The sequence below is a fragment of the Moschus berezovskii genome, chromosome 20 (assembly GCF_049115385.1).
Source record: "Moschus berezovskii isolate FMDL1 chromosome 20, NW_MosBer_1.0, whole genome shotgun sequence".
Classification (NCBI taxonomy): domain Eukaryota; kingdom Metazoa; phylum Chordata; class Mammalia; order Artiodactyla; family Moschidae; genus Moschus; species Moschus berezovskii.
Genome location: NC_142479.1, coordinates 48,303,966 through 48,319,369, shown reverse-complemented (window position 1 = coordinate 48,319,369; position 15,404 = coordinate 48,303,966). Strand labels below are relative to the sequence as shown.

Here is a 15,404-nt window from a genome sequence, read left to right as displayed (position 1 = left end):
ACACAGCTCTTTTTCTCCCATAGCCCTCCCCTCCCCCCGACACACCTCATTTCAGCAGAGTTCCTCTTTGTGTTTAGCATGAACAGTTTCCCAAACAGCTTCTCCCTCTGGGAGTCCCTTGCATCTTGAAGGCTGACCCAGAGCACCTTTCACTCTCAAATTCCCAGCCTCCAATACTGGTGCTTTATGCCAGCTCGTATCTGGTTTCCCCTCCCGCCTTGTACCTTGCCCCTCTGGGATTATTGCCAGTGTGCTTCCCCTGGGGCCTACCTCTCTCCTCCCTAAAGTGAGTGTGCAGTGACATCAGTCCCTCCCATGTGTGCCCATGTGTTCCCATGTGTCACTCACTGAGAGGCCCACCTGTGAGGTAGACAGGGCAGGTGCAGTTCTCCCCATTTCACAGATGCAGACACGAGGCACAAGGGCTAAGCTTTCCTTGCCCGTCGGCTGTGGCTCATTTCTCAACCAGGCTTTCAGATTCTGCCTGTCTGCCGCCTCTCCCGTTCACGTGGCCCTGCTCTGCCACCCTCTTTGGCTTCTTTATTTACTGCTTAGTGGGAAGTAAGAGGAGACTCCCTTCCTTCTGCACAGTTTATAATTCTTTAGCTGGCCTGGCCCCTCTTCTGGCCTCCTTCTCTGAGCAGCTCCCACCCACTCTGTTTCCTCAGCACCTCCTGACTTGGGCCTCAACTGTTCTTTCATGCCCAGCTCAGGTATCCAACTGGTGGCAGATCTACTCAGCCTGCATCTCCATTCCTTGGGGATGGGCAGACCCAGGGGGCTTCATTATGGGGGAAGGAAGGCAAAGCGCTCCCCATTCCTGAGGCCCCTCATCCTGAAGTGAGAGGGTGGGAGGCCCCAGCCTGAAGCTGCCTGGTCCCAGGCCCAGATTGTGAACACGGAGACGGGAACGCTGGCAGAGCTGAACACGCCTGGAGAGCTGTGCATCCGGGGGTACTGCGTCATGCTGGGCTACTGGGGTGAGCCCCGGAAGACTGAGGAAGCAATTGGACAGGACAAGTGGTACCGGACAGGGTGAGAAGGCAGGGCAGGGTGGAGCGGTTGTCTGCCAAGGGGAAGCTGGGGGTCCTGAGGCTGAGTTGGGAACACTGAACTAGAACTGGGAGAACCAGTTGTCAAGATGGCCCCTTCACATCTCGGAGACTTAAGTTTCAAAAATGTATAAAATGAGAATGATCATATTCTCCAAATAGGGCTCCTGGAAGGACCAAATGCAGTACAGATGAGAACTCCTGGGGTAGTGCCTGCAAAATCTGAGCCTAGATTCAGGCAGTCATTTAATTCAACAAATTCTAATTATGCACTCGCCATGTGCTAGCACTGTTCTAAACACTGGTGGTCCAGGGGAAAGCAGAGGGGAGGAGCCTGCTGTTACTTCCCACATGTCTGGTGGAGGGAGACAGATACAGTCAAGATCATTTCCGACATTCATAAACACAACTCATAAGATAGGGTCACAGGAGAGTGCCTGTGGTGGAAAAAGGAGATTCTTTTCTCTGGTGACCAGAGGAGGCTTCTCTCAGGTGGAAATCTTTGAGCTGAAACCTGAATGGTAAGAAACCAGCCCCAGAAGGTGTATGTATAGATATGTTTAGAGAGAGAGAAAATATACTATAGGTACGGGTTTACTCGGTTTGGTCTGCCTCCTACATTAGATAGGTTCTCCTGTATGATCCAGGTAATGTCTTGTTTGTGCCATATGCCCCAGAGTCTAGAGTAGTGTAAGACATACACACAGTAGTTGTTTCATAAATTTTTGGTGAGTGAGTGAGCCAGCCAGATGGGGCAGAGGTCAGAGGTAACTCCTGGGCTTTCCTTGTAGAGACATTGCCACGATGGATGAGCAGGGCTTCTGTAAGATTGTGGGCCGCTCTAAGGATATGATCATCCGTGGCGGTGAGAATATCTATCCCGCCGAGCTCGAGGACTTCTTTCACACACATCCACAGGTTCAGGAAGTGCAGGTGAGAAACCCAGCCCAGGTGACAGCCCAAGAGCCGGGGACACGGATGGGGATGTCTGATACCCGTCTCTGACTCTTGAAGGTGGTGGGAGTGAAGGATGACCGAATGGGGGAAGAAATCTGTGCCTGCATTCGGCTCAAGGAAGGGGAGAAGACCACAGCAGAGGAGATCAAGGCTTTCTGCAAAGGGAAGGTGGGAGCCTCAATTCACCCCAAGCATCACCGTGTTGCTCAGTTCTCTAATACCCTCTCCCTGCCAACCTGTCAGCCCACTGCCCACTGTGACCCTGCCCAGCCTCATGCTTTATCCCTCTCTGGCCTGCAGATCTCCCACTTCAAGATTCCCCGGTACATCGTTTTTGTCACAAACTACCCCCTCACCGTCTCAGGAAAGGTATGTAGGGAGACCAGGGAGGGCCAGGGAAGTTGGAGCCCAGGTGCAGGTCAGGTGGCCTTGCCTGAGCCTCCCTGAGTGATGAGCCAGAGTCTGTTGAGAGGCTGCCAGTTGGGTCACACATTTGTCAGCTCATGCTGGTTTGCCCTGAACTTTCCTGGCTTTAGCCTGAGAAACTCCCCAGTCCCAGGCAAACCAGCAGGGCTTGGACACCCTAGCTGCTGCTGCTAGGTCACTTCAGTCGTGTCCGACTCTGTGTGATCCCAGAGACGGAAGCCCACCAGGCTCCCCCGTCCCTGGGATTCTCCAGGCAAGAACACTGGAGTGGGTTGCCATTTCCTTCTCCAATGTGTGAAAGTAAAAAGTGAAAGTGAAGTCGCTCAGTCGTGTCCGACCCATAGCGACCCCACGGACTGCAGCCTACCAGTCTCCTCCATCCATGGGATTTTCTAGGCAAGAGTACTGGAGTGGCTTGCCATTGCCTTCTCTGGGACACCCTAGCTAGCCTGCCTAATTTCTCACTTCTTTCACTTTCCTCTAGATCCAAAAATTCAAACTTCGGGAGCAGATGGAGCAACATCTAAACCTGTGAATAAAGGAAGGGAGAAGATCCTTCCTCCCTGCCCTTCTCCCACATTCCCCATGTCTGCTTTGTGATCTGGCATAAAGAGCTTCTCTGTTTACTTTGGTTGGTCTCTTGCTGGTATGCTGTCTTTGCAGCTGCTACAGGATGGAGAAGGGAAGAGTCCAAAGCACTTTAAACCTCCTATTCCTTGTCAACGATGGTGCTAAGCACTTTGGCGTGCACTATCTACTTCATTTAACCCTCGCTCGATCCCTTTGAGATGTCAACACAGTTAGGGTGTTATTTAATCTAACACAATTAGATACCATCACACATTCTTTTTCACATTGTTGCCAGATTAGTGCAGCAAGAAGTATTATTTTAAACAGCTTTATTGAGTTATAATTCACATACTACCCAATTCACCCATTTAAAGTGTTACGTTCAATGGTTTTTAGTATATTCACAGATATGTACACTGATCAACAAAGTCAACACAAAAAAATGTTCATCACCTCCTAAAAATAAACTCTGTACCCTTTAACTATCATCCTACATCCCCCTACTCCCCCATCCCTCCCAACCAAACCAATTTTGATCTTTTTTCTTAATCAGTGAAACTAGGGCTTCCTTGATGGGCAGTTAAAGCAGGATAAAGCAAGCTGTAGCTTGATCCAAGAAATAAAAAACAGCTAAGCACATCGATTTCTAGTTCAGAGACAGAAGGAAAAGTTCCTTCTGTTTGCAAGCCTTATCTCCCAGTGTTTGCCCCCAGCAGCAGCAGCCTCATCTTTACTTTTTAGAAAATGAACATAAATTTAGGGTGTTCTGAGTGCCAGTCACTATATACATACAGACACATCCATATCCTGCTGTATCCATATCCATACATCCAACATTTCCTGTTGAAATCTTCCCGAGAACACAGTCAAGCAGGCATTAACCCCATTTCACAAAGGATGAAACTGAAAACTCAGTTAAGTTCAGTGTCTTGCCCAAATTTACACAACTGGAACTAGAACCCTGATTCCAAAGCCCATGATCTTTCCACTTCCTGGGACAGTTCTTCGGGTGTCTGATTGTCCAGCCCTTCTTCTGAACCCTATCTGTCCCACATACACCATCTCTGACTCTCCTCACAGCAGATGCCTGGGGTTGGCCCGACCCAGGCGACAGCCTACGCTCCTGACCAAGCAGGGATTTTCTGCCCCTGCAGCATTCAGTCCAAGGGCCCTCTCCTCCCCCACTGATTCCACAGCCCTTGTAACAGACCAACTCACAGCACGAAGCACACTGGCCTGGTATCCTTTTCACTTTCACGCACTGGAGAAGGAAATGGCAACCCACTCCAGCGTTCTTGCCTGGAGAATCCCAGGGACGGGGGAGCATAGTGGGCTGCCGTCTATGGGGTGGCACAGAGTCGGTCACGACTGAAGCGACTTAGCAGCAGCAGCAGCCTGTTGTCGCTTGTTGGTTTACCTCTCCCTTGTCTCCTGTACCTGTACATCTGGATCTGCATCTGGATGTTCTCAGCGCCCAAACTCTGAGCCAGGCACATAAAACGTGAAAAAACCTATTGAACGAACTAAGAGGTCCTGGATCGATCCAGGAACTCGCTCGCGATGTGGTGCCAAAAAGTGGGGGCGCTCCCCGACTACACCTCCAGCCGCCAGAGAAAGGACGGCCGGGCGGCTGCGGTGAGGGCATCGGTGCCCAGCAGGTGGCGCTACGGCCCCGAGCCCTTGGCGCGGTGCTCCGTCAAAGGGCGCGGCCGCGCGGCCCCAGTCCTTCCTCCGGGACGGCGGCTCGCCCCACCCCGCCCGGCTCTGCGCGCACCGTCGGACCCACCCTGGGCTCGTCTCGGGCTCGCGTCCTGACCCGCGCGACGGGCCGCTCAGCCATAGCGGGCGCCATGGCCCTCCCGCGGGCCCGGGCCCGCGGCTGGGTGAAGGCCGCCGCGGCGGCTCAGAGGCGCCGCCCCGCGGAGGACGCGGGAGGACCCGCGAGCCCTGCGCCCGGGAGCCCGCGCGCCGCGCTCTACGTCCACGTGAGTGGGGAGGGGACGCGGGGCCGCGGGCCCCGGGCCCCCGTGGCGCTCGTCTCGCCGCGGGCCCCGCTGCCGGCCTTCACCGGCCCGAGGCGAGGTCCGGGCAGGGAGAGGTCTGGGTCCGGAGAACTGAAGTCTCTGGTGCTCACAGTCTCCTTGACCTTGACACCTGATTTCCCTTCTGAACCCGTTTTCTCCTCCTGGAGTGGGCTTACTAATCCCCTTGGAGAGTTCTGTGGCTTAGATGCGGTAGCCACTGCTGACGGACCTCGGAATCAGGATGGGGGTGTGTGCGACTGAACCCTGGAAATGGCCGGGGCAAGCCCAGGGCCACCTCTCATCCGGTTCACGTGCCCCCTGCCCCCAGTGGCCCTACTGCGAGAAGCGCTGTAGTTACTGCAGCTTCAACAAGTACATCCCCCGTGGTGTGGACGAGGCTGCTCTGAGGCGCTGTCTGGTGACCGAGGCTCAGACGCTGCTGCGACTCAGCGGAGTGCGACGGTGGGTGCTGGGGGCAGGGTCTTGGGAATTATGTAGGGCAGCAGAACAGGTTGCAGGCATCCCGGAGGGCTCCCCCACATGTTCATCTCCATTCTCTTTCCCTAGAGTGGAGTCTGTGTTCTTTGGTGGGGGTACCCCCAGTCTGGCCAGCCCCCATACTGTGGCAGCTGTCCTGGAAGCAGTGGCCCAGACAACTCACCTGCCTGCAGACTCTGAAGTCACACTGGAGGCCAACCCCACTTCGGCCTCAGGCTCCAGGCTGGCAGCATTTGGGGCAGCAGGAGTCAACAGGCTGTCCATTGGCCTCCAGGTAACCCATCTCACTCACCTTATCCTGGGGCTTCCAGGATGTCTCTCATCCAGTCACAGTCATTCATAGGGCAAATATTTATGGATCTCCTTCTGTGTGCGAGGGCCCTGTAGGCACTGAAAAGTGTGTGGTGACACCTACTTGTCTGTTTCTAAGCTAGACTACAAGCCCTATAGGCAGGGATCATGCATGCCTTTTTGTTCATCACGGTATTGCAAGCAGCCACTACAATTCCTGGCACATAGTAGATGCTTGAAAGATTTACTACCTGACTGGAGACACAGAAAGATGTAGACAGGTGGTCAGATCATTGCAGCATGATAAAGTCTGCTTGTGAATGGGGTCTCTACAAAAGGCTTTGAAGAGTATAGCCTGAAGGGCATGTCAGTCTGACAAAATCATGGAAACCTTCCTGGAGAAGGTGATGTTTGAATAAGGAAGAGGAATCCATCAGAGGAGGGTGTTGAGGGGGGAAGACAGAGCTTGGAAGAGCTTGCCTGTTTGGGGGGACCTTTGAGCCATTCCTTGTGACTGGAGAGGCTGGGGACAAAGTTGCAAGCTGGGGCCCAAAAGTCTTCAGCACCATACTAGGAAACTTGTGGTTTTGCCTAGTGGTGACAAGGGAGTCACTGAAGGGTTTTAAGTGGGGAAAGAAACGTGTTCCCCTCAGATTGGCCCTTGGTATTTCTGTAGCCAGTATCCCCACCCCCACTCCACACACACCCATTTCAAGTACATGTTCAGTTCAGTTCAGTTCAGGCGCTCAGTCATGTCCGACTCTTTGCAACCCCATGAATCACAGCACGCCAGGCCTCCCTGTCCATCACCAACTCCCGGAGTTCACTCAAACTCATGTCCATCAAGTCAGTGATGCCATCCAGCCATCTCATTCTCTGCCGTCCCCTTCTCCTCCCGCCCCCAATCCTTCCCAGCATCAGAGTCTTTTCCAGTGAGTCAACTCGTTGCATGAGGTGGCCAAAGTATTGGAGCTTTAGCATCAGTCCTTCCAATGAACACCCAGGATTGATCTCCTCTAGAATGGACTGGTTGGATCTCCTTGCAGTCCAAGGGACTCTCAAGAGTCTTCTCTAGCACCACAGTTCTAAAGCATCAATTCTTTGGCGATCAGCTTTCTTCACAGTCCAACTCTCACATCCATACATGACCACTGGAAAAACGATAACCTTGACTAAACGGACCTTTGTTGGCAAAGTAATGTCTCTGCTTTTTAATATGCTGTCTAGGTTGGTCATAACTTTCCTTCCAAGGAGTAAGCGTCTTTTAATTTCATGGCTGCAATCAGCATCCGCAGTGATTTTGGAGCCCAAAAAAATAAAGTCTGACACTGTTTCCACTGTTTCCCCATCTATTTCCCATGAAGTGATGGGACCAGATGCCATGATCTTTGTTTTCTGAATGTTGAGCTTCAAGCCAACCTTTTCACTCTCCTCTTTCACTTTCATCAAGAGGCTTTTTAGTTCCTCTTCACTTATGTACCACTTACCAAAGAGTTTGGGGTCGGGGCTTTATCATTATGGGACATATTGAAAGGGATACACCATTTCTGAGATATTCTGGCCTCCAAATACTAACATATCTTGAATCTAATTGCGAGAAAACATCAGGACACCTAAGAAACTTTGTATATGTATGGATAAGAACAGATAACATGAGATCAATCTACCCTGTTAACAGCTTTTTAATGTACAGTACAGTATTGCTGACTATAAACACAATGATGTACAGGAGATTTCTCGGACTAATTAAGAGATATTTGGGGGGGGGGGGTTGGCCACAATGTGTAGTTTGTGGAGTCTTAGTTTTCTGACCAGGGATTTTGAACGTGGACCCCTGTCAGTGAAAACGCTGAGTCCTAACCACTGGACTTCCAGGGAATTCCCTAAGAGGCAGTTTTTAAAACAACTGACCTGTACTGTTCAAAAATGTCAGTATCATAAATGATAAAGGCAGGATGAGGATCTCAACTAAAAGTAGACTAAAGACACAGTGACAGTTGCATGGAGTGTGTGACCTGTGATTGAATACTGAATTGGGGTGGGAAGAGTAAATTACTACAACAGACATTTAAGGACAATTGGCCAACTTTGAATAAGACTGTGTATTATTAGATAATGGGATTGTGTCCGTGTTACATTTCCTGAACTCTGTAATTAGATTGTGGTTGTGTAAGGGAATGTCCCTATTCTTAAATGTTTTTTACATTTAGATAACCATATTACAAGTGCCTACTAGCCTGTGGGCATTGGCTACCATATTCTACTAAAATGTTCTATATCTTCACTGACCAATATAGTTGCCACTGACCTCATGCTAGGAAACACTTAGAATATGAGTATTTAAATTAACTTCTAAAATATAAACAACTACATGTGGTTCAGTTCAGTTGCTCAGTAGTGTCTGACTCTTTGCAACCCCATGAATCACAGCACGCCAGGCCTCCCTGTCCATCACCAACTCCCAGAGTTCACCCAAACTCATATGCATCAAGTCGGTGATGCCATCCAGCCATCTCATCCTCTGTCGTCCCCTTTTCCTCCTGCCCCCAATCCCTCCCAGCATCAGAGTCTTTTCCAGTGAGTCAACTCTTTGCATGAGAGGGCCAAAGTATTGAAGTTTCAGCTTTAGCATCAGTCCTTCCAATGAACACCCAGGACTGATCTCCTTTAGGATGGACTGGTTGGATCTCCTTGCAGTCCAAGGGATTCTCAAGAGTCTTCTCTAATACCACAGTTCAAAAACATCAATTCTTCGGCGCTAAGCTTTCTTCACAGTCCAACTCTCACATCCATACATGACCACTGGAAAAACCATAGCCTTGACTGTTTGTATCCACTATATTGGACAGTGCAGTTACAGAACATTTTCATCCTTTCAGGTGGTTCTTTTAGACAGCATGGTCTATAACTTACTCTCAAAAAATTCAACATAATAATAATGTATGTGTATATTTAGAGAGGGGGCTCCCCAGGTGGTGCTAGTGGCAGAAAACTCGCCTGCCAATGCAGCAGATATAAGAGACATGAGTTTGATCCTTGGGTCAGGAAGATCCCCGGGAGGAGGATATGGCAGCCCACTCCAGTATTTTTGCCTGGGGAATCCGATGGACAGAGGAGCCTGACTGGCTATGGTCCATAGTGTTGGAAAGACTTGGACACAACTGAAGCAACTCAGCACATATTTAGAGATTGACAAAGCAAAAGTGGCAAAAATGTTAATTGCAACTTTTCTATAAGTTTGAAAATTTTAAAATAAAAAGTAATACCAGAAAAAGATTGTTGGCTTTGGAGTCAGACTGTTCTAATTTCCAGGTCCAACTTCACCATTGTTTGACCTTGGGCAAGCTACTCAATGAACTCCAGTTTTCTCATCTGTAAAATGGAGCTAGTATTGGAGGGTTTGGGGGTAAATTAGGTATTACATAAGAATACTTTGCACATGGTAACCCTTTAGTGAATGGTACCCTTGCTGCTGGCTTGACCATCCACCTTCCAGCTCCCTGCCATGTCCTGTGTTTTCCCCTGGATCTGTGTCTGCAGTAAGTCCAGTCGGGTGTTTCTGTCTCCCTCTGAGCTGGCCTGTGTGCTTATACTCCACCCTCTCTCTCCAGTCTCTAGATGACACTGAGCTCCAGCTGCTGGGGAGGACACACTCGGCCAGTGATGCTCTGCAGACCCTGGCGGAGGCCCAGCGCCTCTTCCCAGGGCGTGTTTCTGTGGACCTGATGCTGGGGCTGCCGGCACAGCAGGTGGGGCCGTGGCTCAGGCAGCTGCGGGAACTGCTGCGCTGCTGTGATGACCACGTGTCCCTCTACCAGCTGTCCCTGGAGCGGGGCACCACACTCTTCACCCAGGTGCAGCAGGGTGCCCTTCCTGCCCCGGACCCCGAACTAGCCGCTGAGATGTACCAGGAGGGACGGGCAATCCTGCGGGAGGCTGGCTTTCGCCAGTATGAGGTCTCTAACTTTGCCCGGAATGTAAGTCCTAAAGCTGAAGATAGGGCCTGAGCAGGCTAAGGCATGACAGGGCGGTTCTCTCCTTTGGGGAGAAGGGTGCTTCCAAGGCCTGAGATGGTGGGACATTGTAACCAGGTGCCTCTTACCTGAACAGGGATTGGCCCACCTACTTCTCTCTGCAGTGACTGTTCCCTCCCTCCCGACAGGGGGCGCTTAGTACCCACAATTGGACTTACTGGCAGTGCGGTCAATACCTTGGCGTTGGGCCCGGTGAGTCCCATGAACCACAGATGGGATGACTCAGGAGAGCAGTGTCATGGCTGTGTGCTCTTGGGCCACTTAACCTCCCTGGCCCTCTGTTTCCTCATATGTAGAGTGTGGTAAAAAGTACTGCCTACTTTGTAGAGCTCTTTAGTATGTGTTTTGAGGTGCGTGGGATAGTACCTGGCATTGTGGTTCTTGATCTTTAGCATGCATCAGAATTACTTGGCCCGCTTGTTAAAACCCAACTGAACCCCAACCAAATTCTGGAATTTCTGGAATTGGACAGGGCCTGAGGATTTACATTTCTAGCATATGAAATGCTGTTGGTCCAGAGGCCTTGCTTTGAGAACCACTGACTTAGCATCTGACAAGCACACAGTGTTAGCTGCTGTTAACCTGTTTATATTGTCAGGGGCCCATGGACGATTTATACCCCAGGGAGCCGGGGGCCACACCCGAGAAGCTCGGATCCAGACCCTAGAGCCTGACAACTGGATGAAGGAGGTGATGCTGTTTGGTCACGGCACCCGGAGGCGCATGCCCCTGAGTGAGCTGGAGCTGTGAGCGCTTGAGGGGTCTTCACCCAGGCTTCCCCTGTATCCCCACCTACACATCTTTGTTTCCTGCCTTGCCCTTCCCCCATCCTGTCCCATGCTGTGTGATCCTCATAAATCCCCCAAACACATATCCCAACTAGAGTTTGAAGAATGGGAGAAGTATAAGTCTCCTCTCCAAGACGCCCTATTGGTTTTTCTTTCAGGCTGGAGGAAGTTTTGGCCATGGGGCTACGCACAGACGTGGGCATCACTCACCAGGTAAGAAGTCTATCTCACCTGGTAAAAATCACTCTGTCTCACTCTGTCTTCTACACACACACACCCTCCCATTCCTCTGGCACTGGCAGCTCGAGGTAGCTGAGACCTGATGGGCAGGAGCGCTGGGCAGGAAGGCAATGGTGAGAACCCTCGACCAGGGCTACAGAGATCTGGGCTCTAGCCCCCATCTGCTGCAGCCTTAGGCACACATCCTTTCACCTCTGAATATTAACTTTCTCAGCCATCTAAGGGAATAGGCTAGATTAAGAGTTTTCAAATCTTTTTTAAGCAGAGCTAAAAGCTCAGATAGTAAGTGCAATAAAGATCAGTGAAGCCCAGAACTGCTCTAGATGAAATCAGAGCCATAGAACCTGGACTTGTTGAGTTGCTAAGTCATGTCTGACTCTTTACAACCCCAAGGACTGTAGCATGCAATTCTCCTCTGTCCTCCACTATCTCCTGGAGTTTGCTCAAATTCATGTCCATTGAGTTGGTGATGCTGCCTAATCATCTCACCCTCTGCCACCCCCTTCATCTTTTGCCTTCAACCTTTTCCATCATCAGGGTCTTTTCCAGTGAGAGCTCCAACTAGAGTTGGCCATTACTCTGACCAGAACAGGGAGGGGAATGAGCAAAGGAAGACCTGACTTGGCTGGGAGCCGGATTTGGCTTGGACATGGAATAGGAGTGAAGGCGCCCACCTCCCTGCTGACCCATTGACCTGGTCCTGGTGTACATGATAGTCAGTTTCTGAGATCTCTGTGCTGGACTGGAGCCACCCCTCACTACACCCCAGGCAGGTGGCCTGGAATAGCCCCTGCCAGCTCCCCACCTTGTGGTTTCTGCATCTCTGCCCCTTCTTGTTTTCCCAGCACTGGCAGCAGTTTGAGCCCCAGCTGACCCTGTGGGACCTGTTTGGAGCCAGCAAGGAGGTGAAGGAGCTACAAGAGCAGGGCCTGTTGCTGCTGGATCACAGGTGTGTTGTGGGGGCAGTGGTTAGGTGTCCCAGGGAACCCTGACTACACACCTGCAGACCAGAGAAACATGAGAAAGACTGACAAGGAAGGGCCTCTGGTGCCAGGGCCTGGGCATTGGCAGAGCGTGAGGATTGAAACTGGTAAGAGGGGGCAGTCACAGCCAGGCCTCTTGTTCCAGGGGTCTTCGGTGTTCCTGGGAGGGGCTGGCTGTGCTGGACTCTCTGTTGCTGTCCCTTCTATCTCTGCTCCAAGAGGCCTGGCAGCAGAGGACCCCCTCTTCCGTGCCCAGAGGATAGTCACCGGAGGAGAGCCACATGTTCTGTAGCCAGGACTCTGCAGGTAGGCTTTGGGGGCTGGGATGACTGCAGACATTGTCACTGGCGGGTGCTGTCCTGGTTCTGATCACTGCCCAGCCCTGGCACCCCCAGGGGAATGGCTACAGTGAGATGGGTGGGAGGACTTTTCTGGCCTGGGGACTGGCATCAAGTGCACCTACCACTGCCAGGGAAGCGTTACTCCAAAGAAGGAGTAATGGTTTCTATGGGTGCCTCTCATCAGTAGACTCTAAACGAATCCTGGTTGGCAAAAGATTCTGAGAAATAGAGCTCTCAGGCTTCCTGCCCCGACAGGACAGGACAGGACATGTACGTCCAGCACAGCAGCCTGCTGGACTCTGAGAACAATGGGAAATAACAGAGCAAGGCTTGCCTCATCTCTTTGGGCAGCTAGGATGTGCGTGGGTGTCAGGAGCCTCAGATCTTCCAGGGTGCCCCCTAGTCTTCTCCCTCCCCACTGCAGCCTTTCCCTTGAAAGAGAGAAGATGGAGGGAGCTAAGAGGGAAAGGGGAGGGGAGAATTCAGGAAAGATCAGAGCCTGGTAATTCTCCCCTGGCCTTTTACCTGCAGAAATGGTCACCTGATTTTATTTAAATAACCTAATAAGCCTATCTGGAGCCTGTCTTAACTGTGGTCCTCTCCTTTGTCTGGGCTTCAGTGGCATGTGGGATCCTGATTTGGGGGCTTGAGGATCAGTGTAGGGCTGAGATTCCTTCCCAAACCTCATCATTTGGCTGTGATCTTAGCTTTTATCGATTCTCCTTGCCTAAATCAGTGGTTAGGTTGGAAGTTGCAAAATGTAAATTTCTGACTCTATCATTCCATCTACATTCATTAACTGGCTTGTGTCCATAAAAAAAAAAAAGCTTTCCCTTTCTTTTTTTAAGGGCAGATACTCTTAACCTAGTAATTCTATGCAGTGTCGGGGAGACTAGTGGAGAGGCAAATAACTTATCATGTCCAAGGGTTCCCTGTTGCCAAAGGTAATTTAATACCCTTGCAAATCAGGGCATGCAAAGCTCAGCCTCTAGCTAGATGACTAAGGGTGGGGTTTCCCCACCCCTCAGAGGTGAGCACATGCATTTCCCATGTGCCTGGAGGGTGTGAGTATCAGTCTTTTTTTGACCTGTGGTAACATGGTAAGTGTTACCACCTCTCCTTTATTCATGAAATATTCAGAAAGCACTAACTGTGTGCCAGCACTGAGCAGGGAGGAGTAAGACCTGACCCAGCCCTCAAGGCACTCACCATCATGTTGACAGACATATAAAGAGAGAAACTCCAGGGCTATCAGTGAGTGTATATAGAGGAGCTGGGGAAGCCTGCAGTGCCTTTGGTTCTGAGGGACTGATAGCAGAAAAGGAGAAATGCCTTTTTCCTACTACCTCCTCTGACCCCAGCATAGCTTGCACGGTGACCTGTGTGTTCTGCCTGGGAGCCTCTTCTTGAGCCTTCCCCTGATCATGATATTCAAGACGTGGGCATGGGGCCAGTGCAGGTGTGCCATCAGATAACCTGGGCCCACTCAGGTTTCTCCCTTCTGCCAGGGCTCGTGCCACCTGAGATGCCTGAGCCCTCCCTGCTGGGGCACCTCACGAGGTCTGTGCAGAGGGGCAGGATGGGAGTCCAGTGGGGATGGCACAGATCACCTTCTGTGATTCAGCCTCCCGCACACACCCCCCCACCCTCTTCACCAGGTGAATCAGAATCTCCAGAAGGTGGAGTCCAGGAATCTAGTTTTTAATCATGGCTCAGTGGTCAGGCCAGGATGAGAAACCCCATCCTCTCCTGCCTTCCATTCTGAGAGATGGGGATCTGGAGAAACAAGGGAAATGAGGCTAATTCCAGACATGGCCAAGTGGAGTGAGGTCCTTCCCTCTGCGTCCAGGCCTTCTCAGGATCATTCATCAGAGGAGTTCTCCTCCTGCATGTGGAGGCTTCTGTTGTCAGTTTTCACCTGTCTTGTTGAAAGGCATATGGATACAAATAAGAAGGGTGAACAAACTACTCTGATGATGAGGTGATGAGAGGAGTTAGAGAAATGTGTGTGGGAGAGTGTAGTTACAGCTCGAAGGACCAAACCTTCCCCATCTGGAGTGCTGACAGTTTTAGGGCTGACAATGGAGCCACCCCAACCCTCACCCTCACCCCCACCCCATTCCCACCCCCACCTTCATTGACAACCAAGTAAGGTAAGCGGACAGCTATTTCGATTTGCATTTTACATATGGGGACATTCGAAGAGGCCATCTAACTTGACTCAAGTCATATAAGCAGTAAGGTAGCAGACCTGGCATAACACTTTTGGACATTTAGAACTTTCTGTCACATTGTTGTTTTATTCTTACCATGGGTCAGGTTGATTGACCTGTCTCTTAAATTAGCCAAAATCCTGACCTCTCTCTGGCCCCTCTGCCTCAGGCTTGAAGCTGCCATCTCTGCCTTGGTGATTGGTCTCAGGTTCTATGTTTTCCCTCCTGGAGAACCCACATGTCCCATCTTCGAGAGACCATCCACTTCCTGGAAAGGAACTGCATCCTGCAAAGAAAGGACTTTAATAGGATTGCTGTAAACTGAATGTTCATGCTCCTCCTGAATCCATATGTGGAAACTTCATCCCTGGAGGCATGGTCTTCAGGGGCAGCGCTTTGGGAGGTAATTAGGTCATGAGGATAGAGCCCTCATGAAAGGGATTAATGTGCTTATGAAAGAGAGCTTCCTGGCCTCTTCCACCATGCGATAACATGGAGGGAAGACAGATGGCTATATACCAGGAATCGAGCCCTCACCAAATCTCCTGGCACCTTGATCTTGGACTTCCCAGCCTTCAGAACTGTGAGAAATAAACGTTTGTTGTTTAAGCCACCCAGGCTATGGTATTTTTGTTCCAGCAGCCTGAACGTGCTAAGACAAGGATGAAATAACTTACATGGTAACTTGTTTTATTGTTCAAAACGTTTACCAGTATATATTCCTGTTCTGTTGAACCTGGGAAGGGCCTGGAAACTTGCCCAACACAGATTGTAAGAGCCAGTGGGTGGTCTACCATCTCCTCCTTCTGTTGCAGGAAGGGGGACCCCTTCCAGGGCCCGAAACTGGGCTCTTGTCTAACACTCAGAAATGAATTGTCCGAGGAGACACATGTGCTGACAAAGCAAGAGGTTTTATTGGGAAAGGGTGCCCAGGTGGAGAGCAGGAATTGCTCTGCCACAGTGGCTCGCAGTCTCGGGGTTTATGGT

The 15,404-nt window shown here is 50.9% G+C and overlaps 2 protein-coding genes across 5 annotated transcripts in view; both read left to right on the top strand.

Moving 5' to 3' along the window:
* The window catches only part of ACSF2 (acyl-CoA synthetase family member 2), a 34,688-nt gene extending 31,627 nt beyond the window's left edge, over positions 1-3,061 (top strand). Inside the window, exons 12-16 of the mRNA XM_055407574.2 lie at positions 884-1,035; positions 1,844-1,985; positions 2,067-2,177; positions 2,310-2,378; positions 2,920-3,061. Coding sequence (XP_055263549.1) covers positions 884-1,035; positions 1,844-1,985; positions 2,067-2,177; positions 2,310-2,378; positions 2,920-2,970 — 525 coding nt within the window. The 3' untranslated portion in view covers positions 2,971-3,061. The remainder of the gene's footprint in view (positions 1-883; positions 1,036-1,843; positions 1,986-2,066; positions 2,178-2,309; positions 2,379-2,919) is intronic.
* Positions 3,062-4,299: 1,238 nt separating this feature from the next.
* On the top strand, positions 4,300-15,030 carry RSAD1 (radical S-adenosyl methionine domain containing 1). 4 transcript variants are annotated; one of them, XM_055407576.2, is made up of 10 exons: positions 4,311-4,990; positions 5,358-5,491; positions 5,597-5,801; positions 9,430-9,672; positions 9,981-10,044; positions 10,451-10,598; positions 10,799-10,853; positions 11,726-11,829; positions 12,009-12,169; positions 14,587-15,030. In XM_055407576.2, the coding sequence occupies exons 1-9, from the start codon at positions 4,856-4,858 to the stop codon at positions 12,124-12,126; spliced, it is 1,206 nt and encodes a 401-aa protein (XP_055263551.2). In that variant the 5' UTR covers positions 4,311-4,855; the 3' UTR covers positions 12,127-12,169; positions 14,587-15,030. The 4 variants fall into 4 exon arrangements, 2 of the variants coding, with proteins under 2 accessions (XP_055263551.2, XP_055263550.2); XM_055407575.2 differs by having other exon boundaries at positions 4,316-4,990; positions 9,430-9,795; XR_008683420.2 differs by lacking the exon at positions 14,587-15,030 and having other exon boundaries at positions 4,300-4,990; positions 9,430-9,795; positions 10,451-10,542; positions 12,009-12,143.
* Positions 15,031-15,404: the final 374 nt, after the last annotated feature.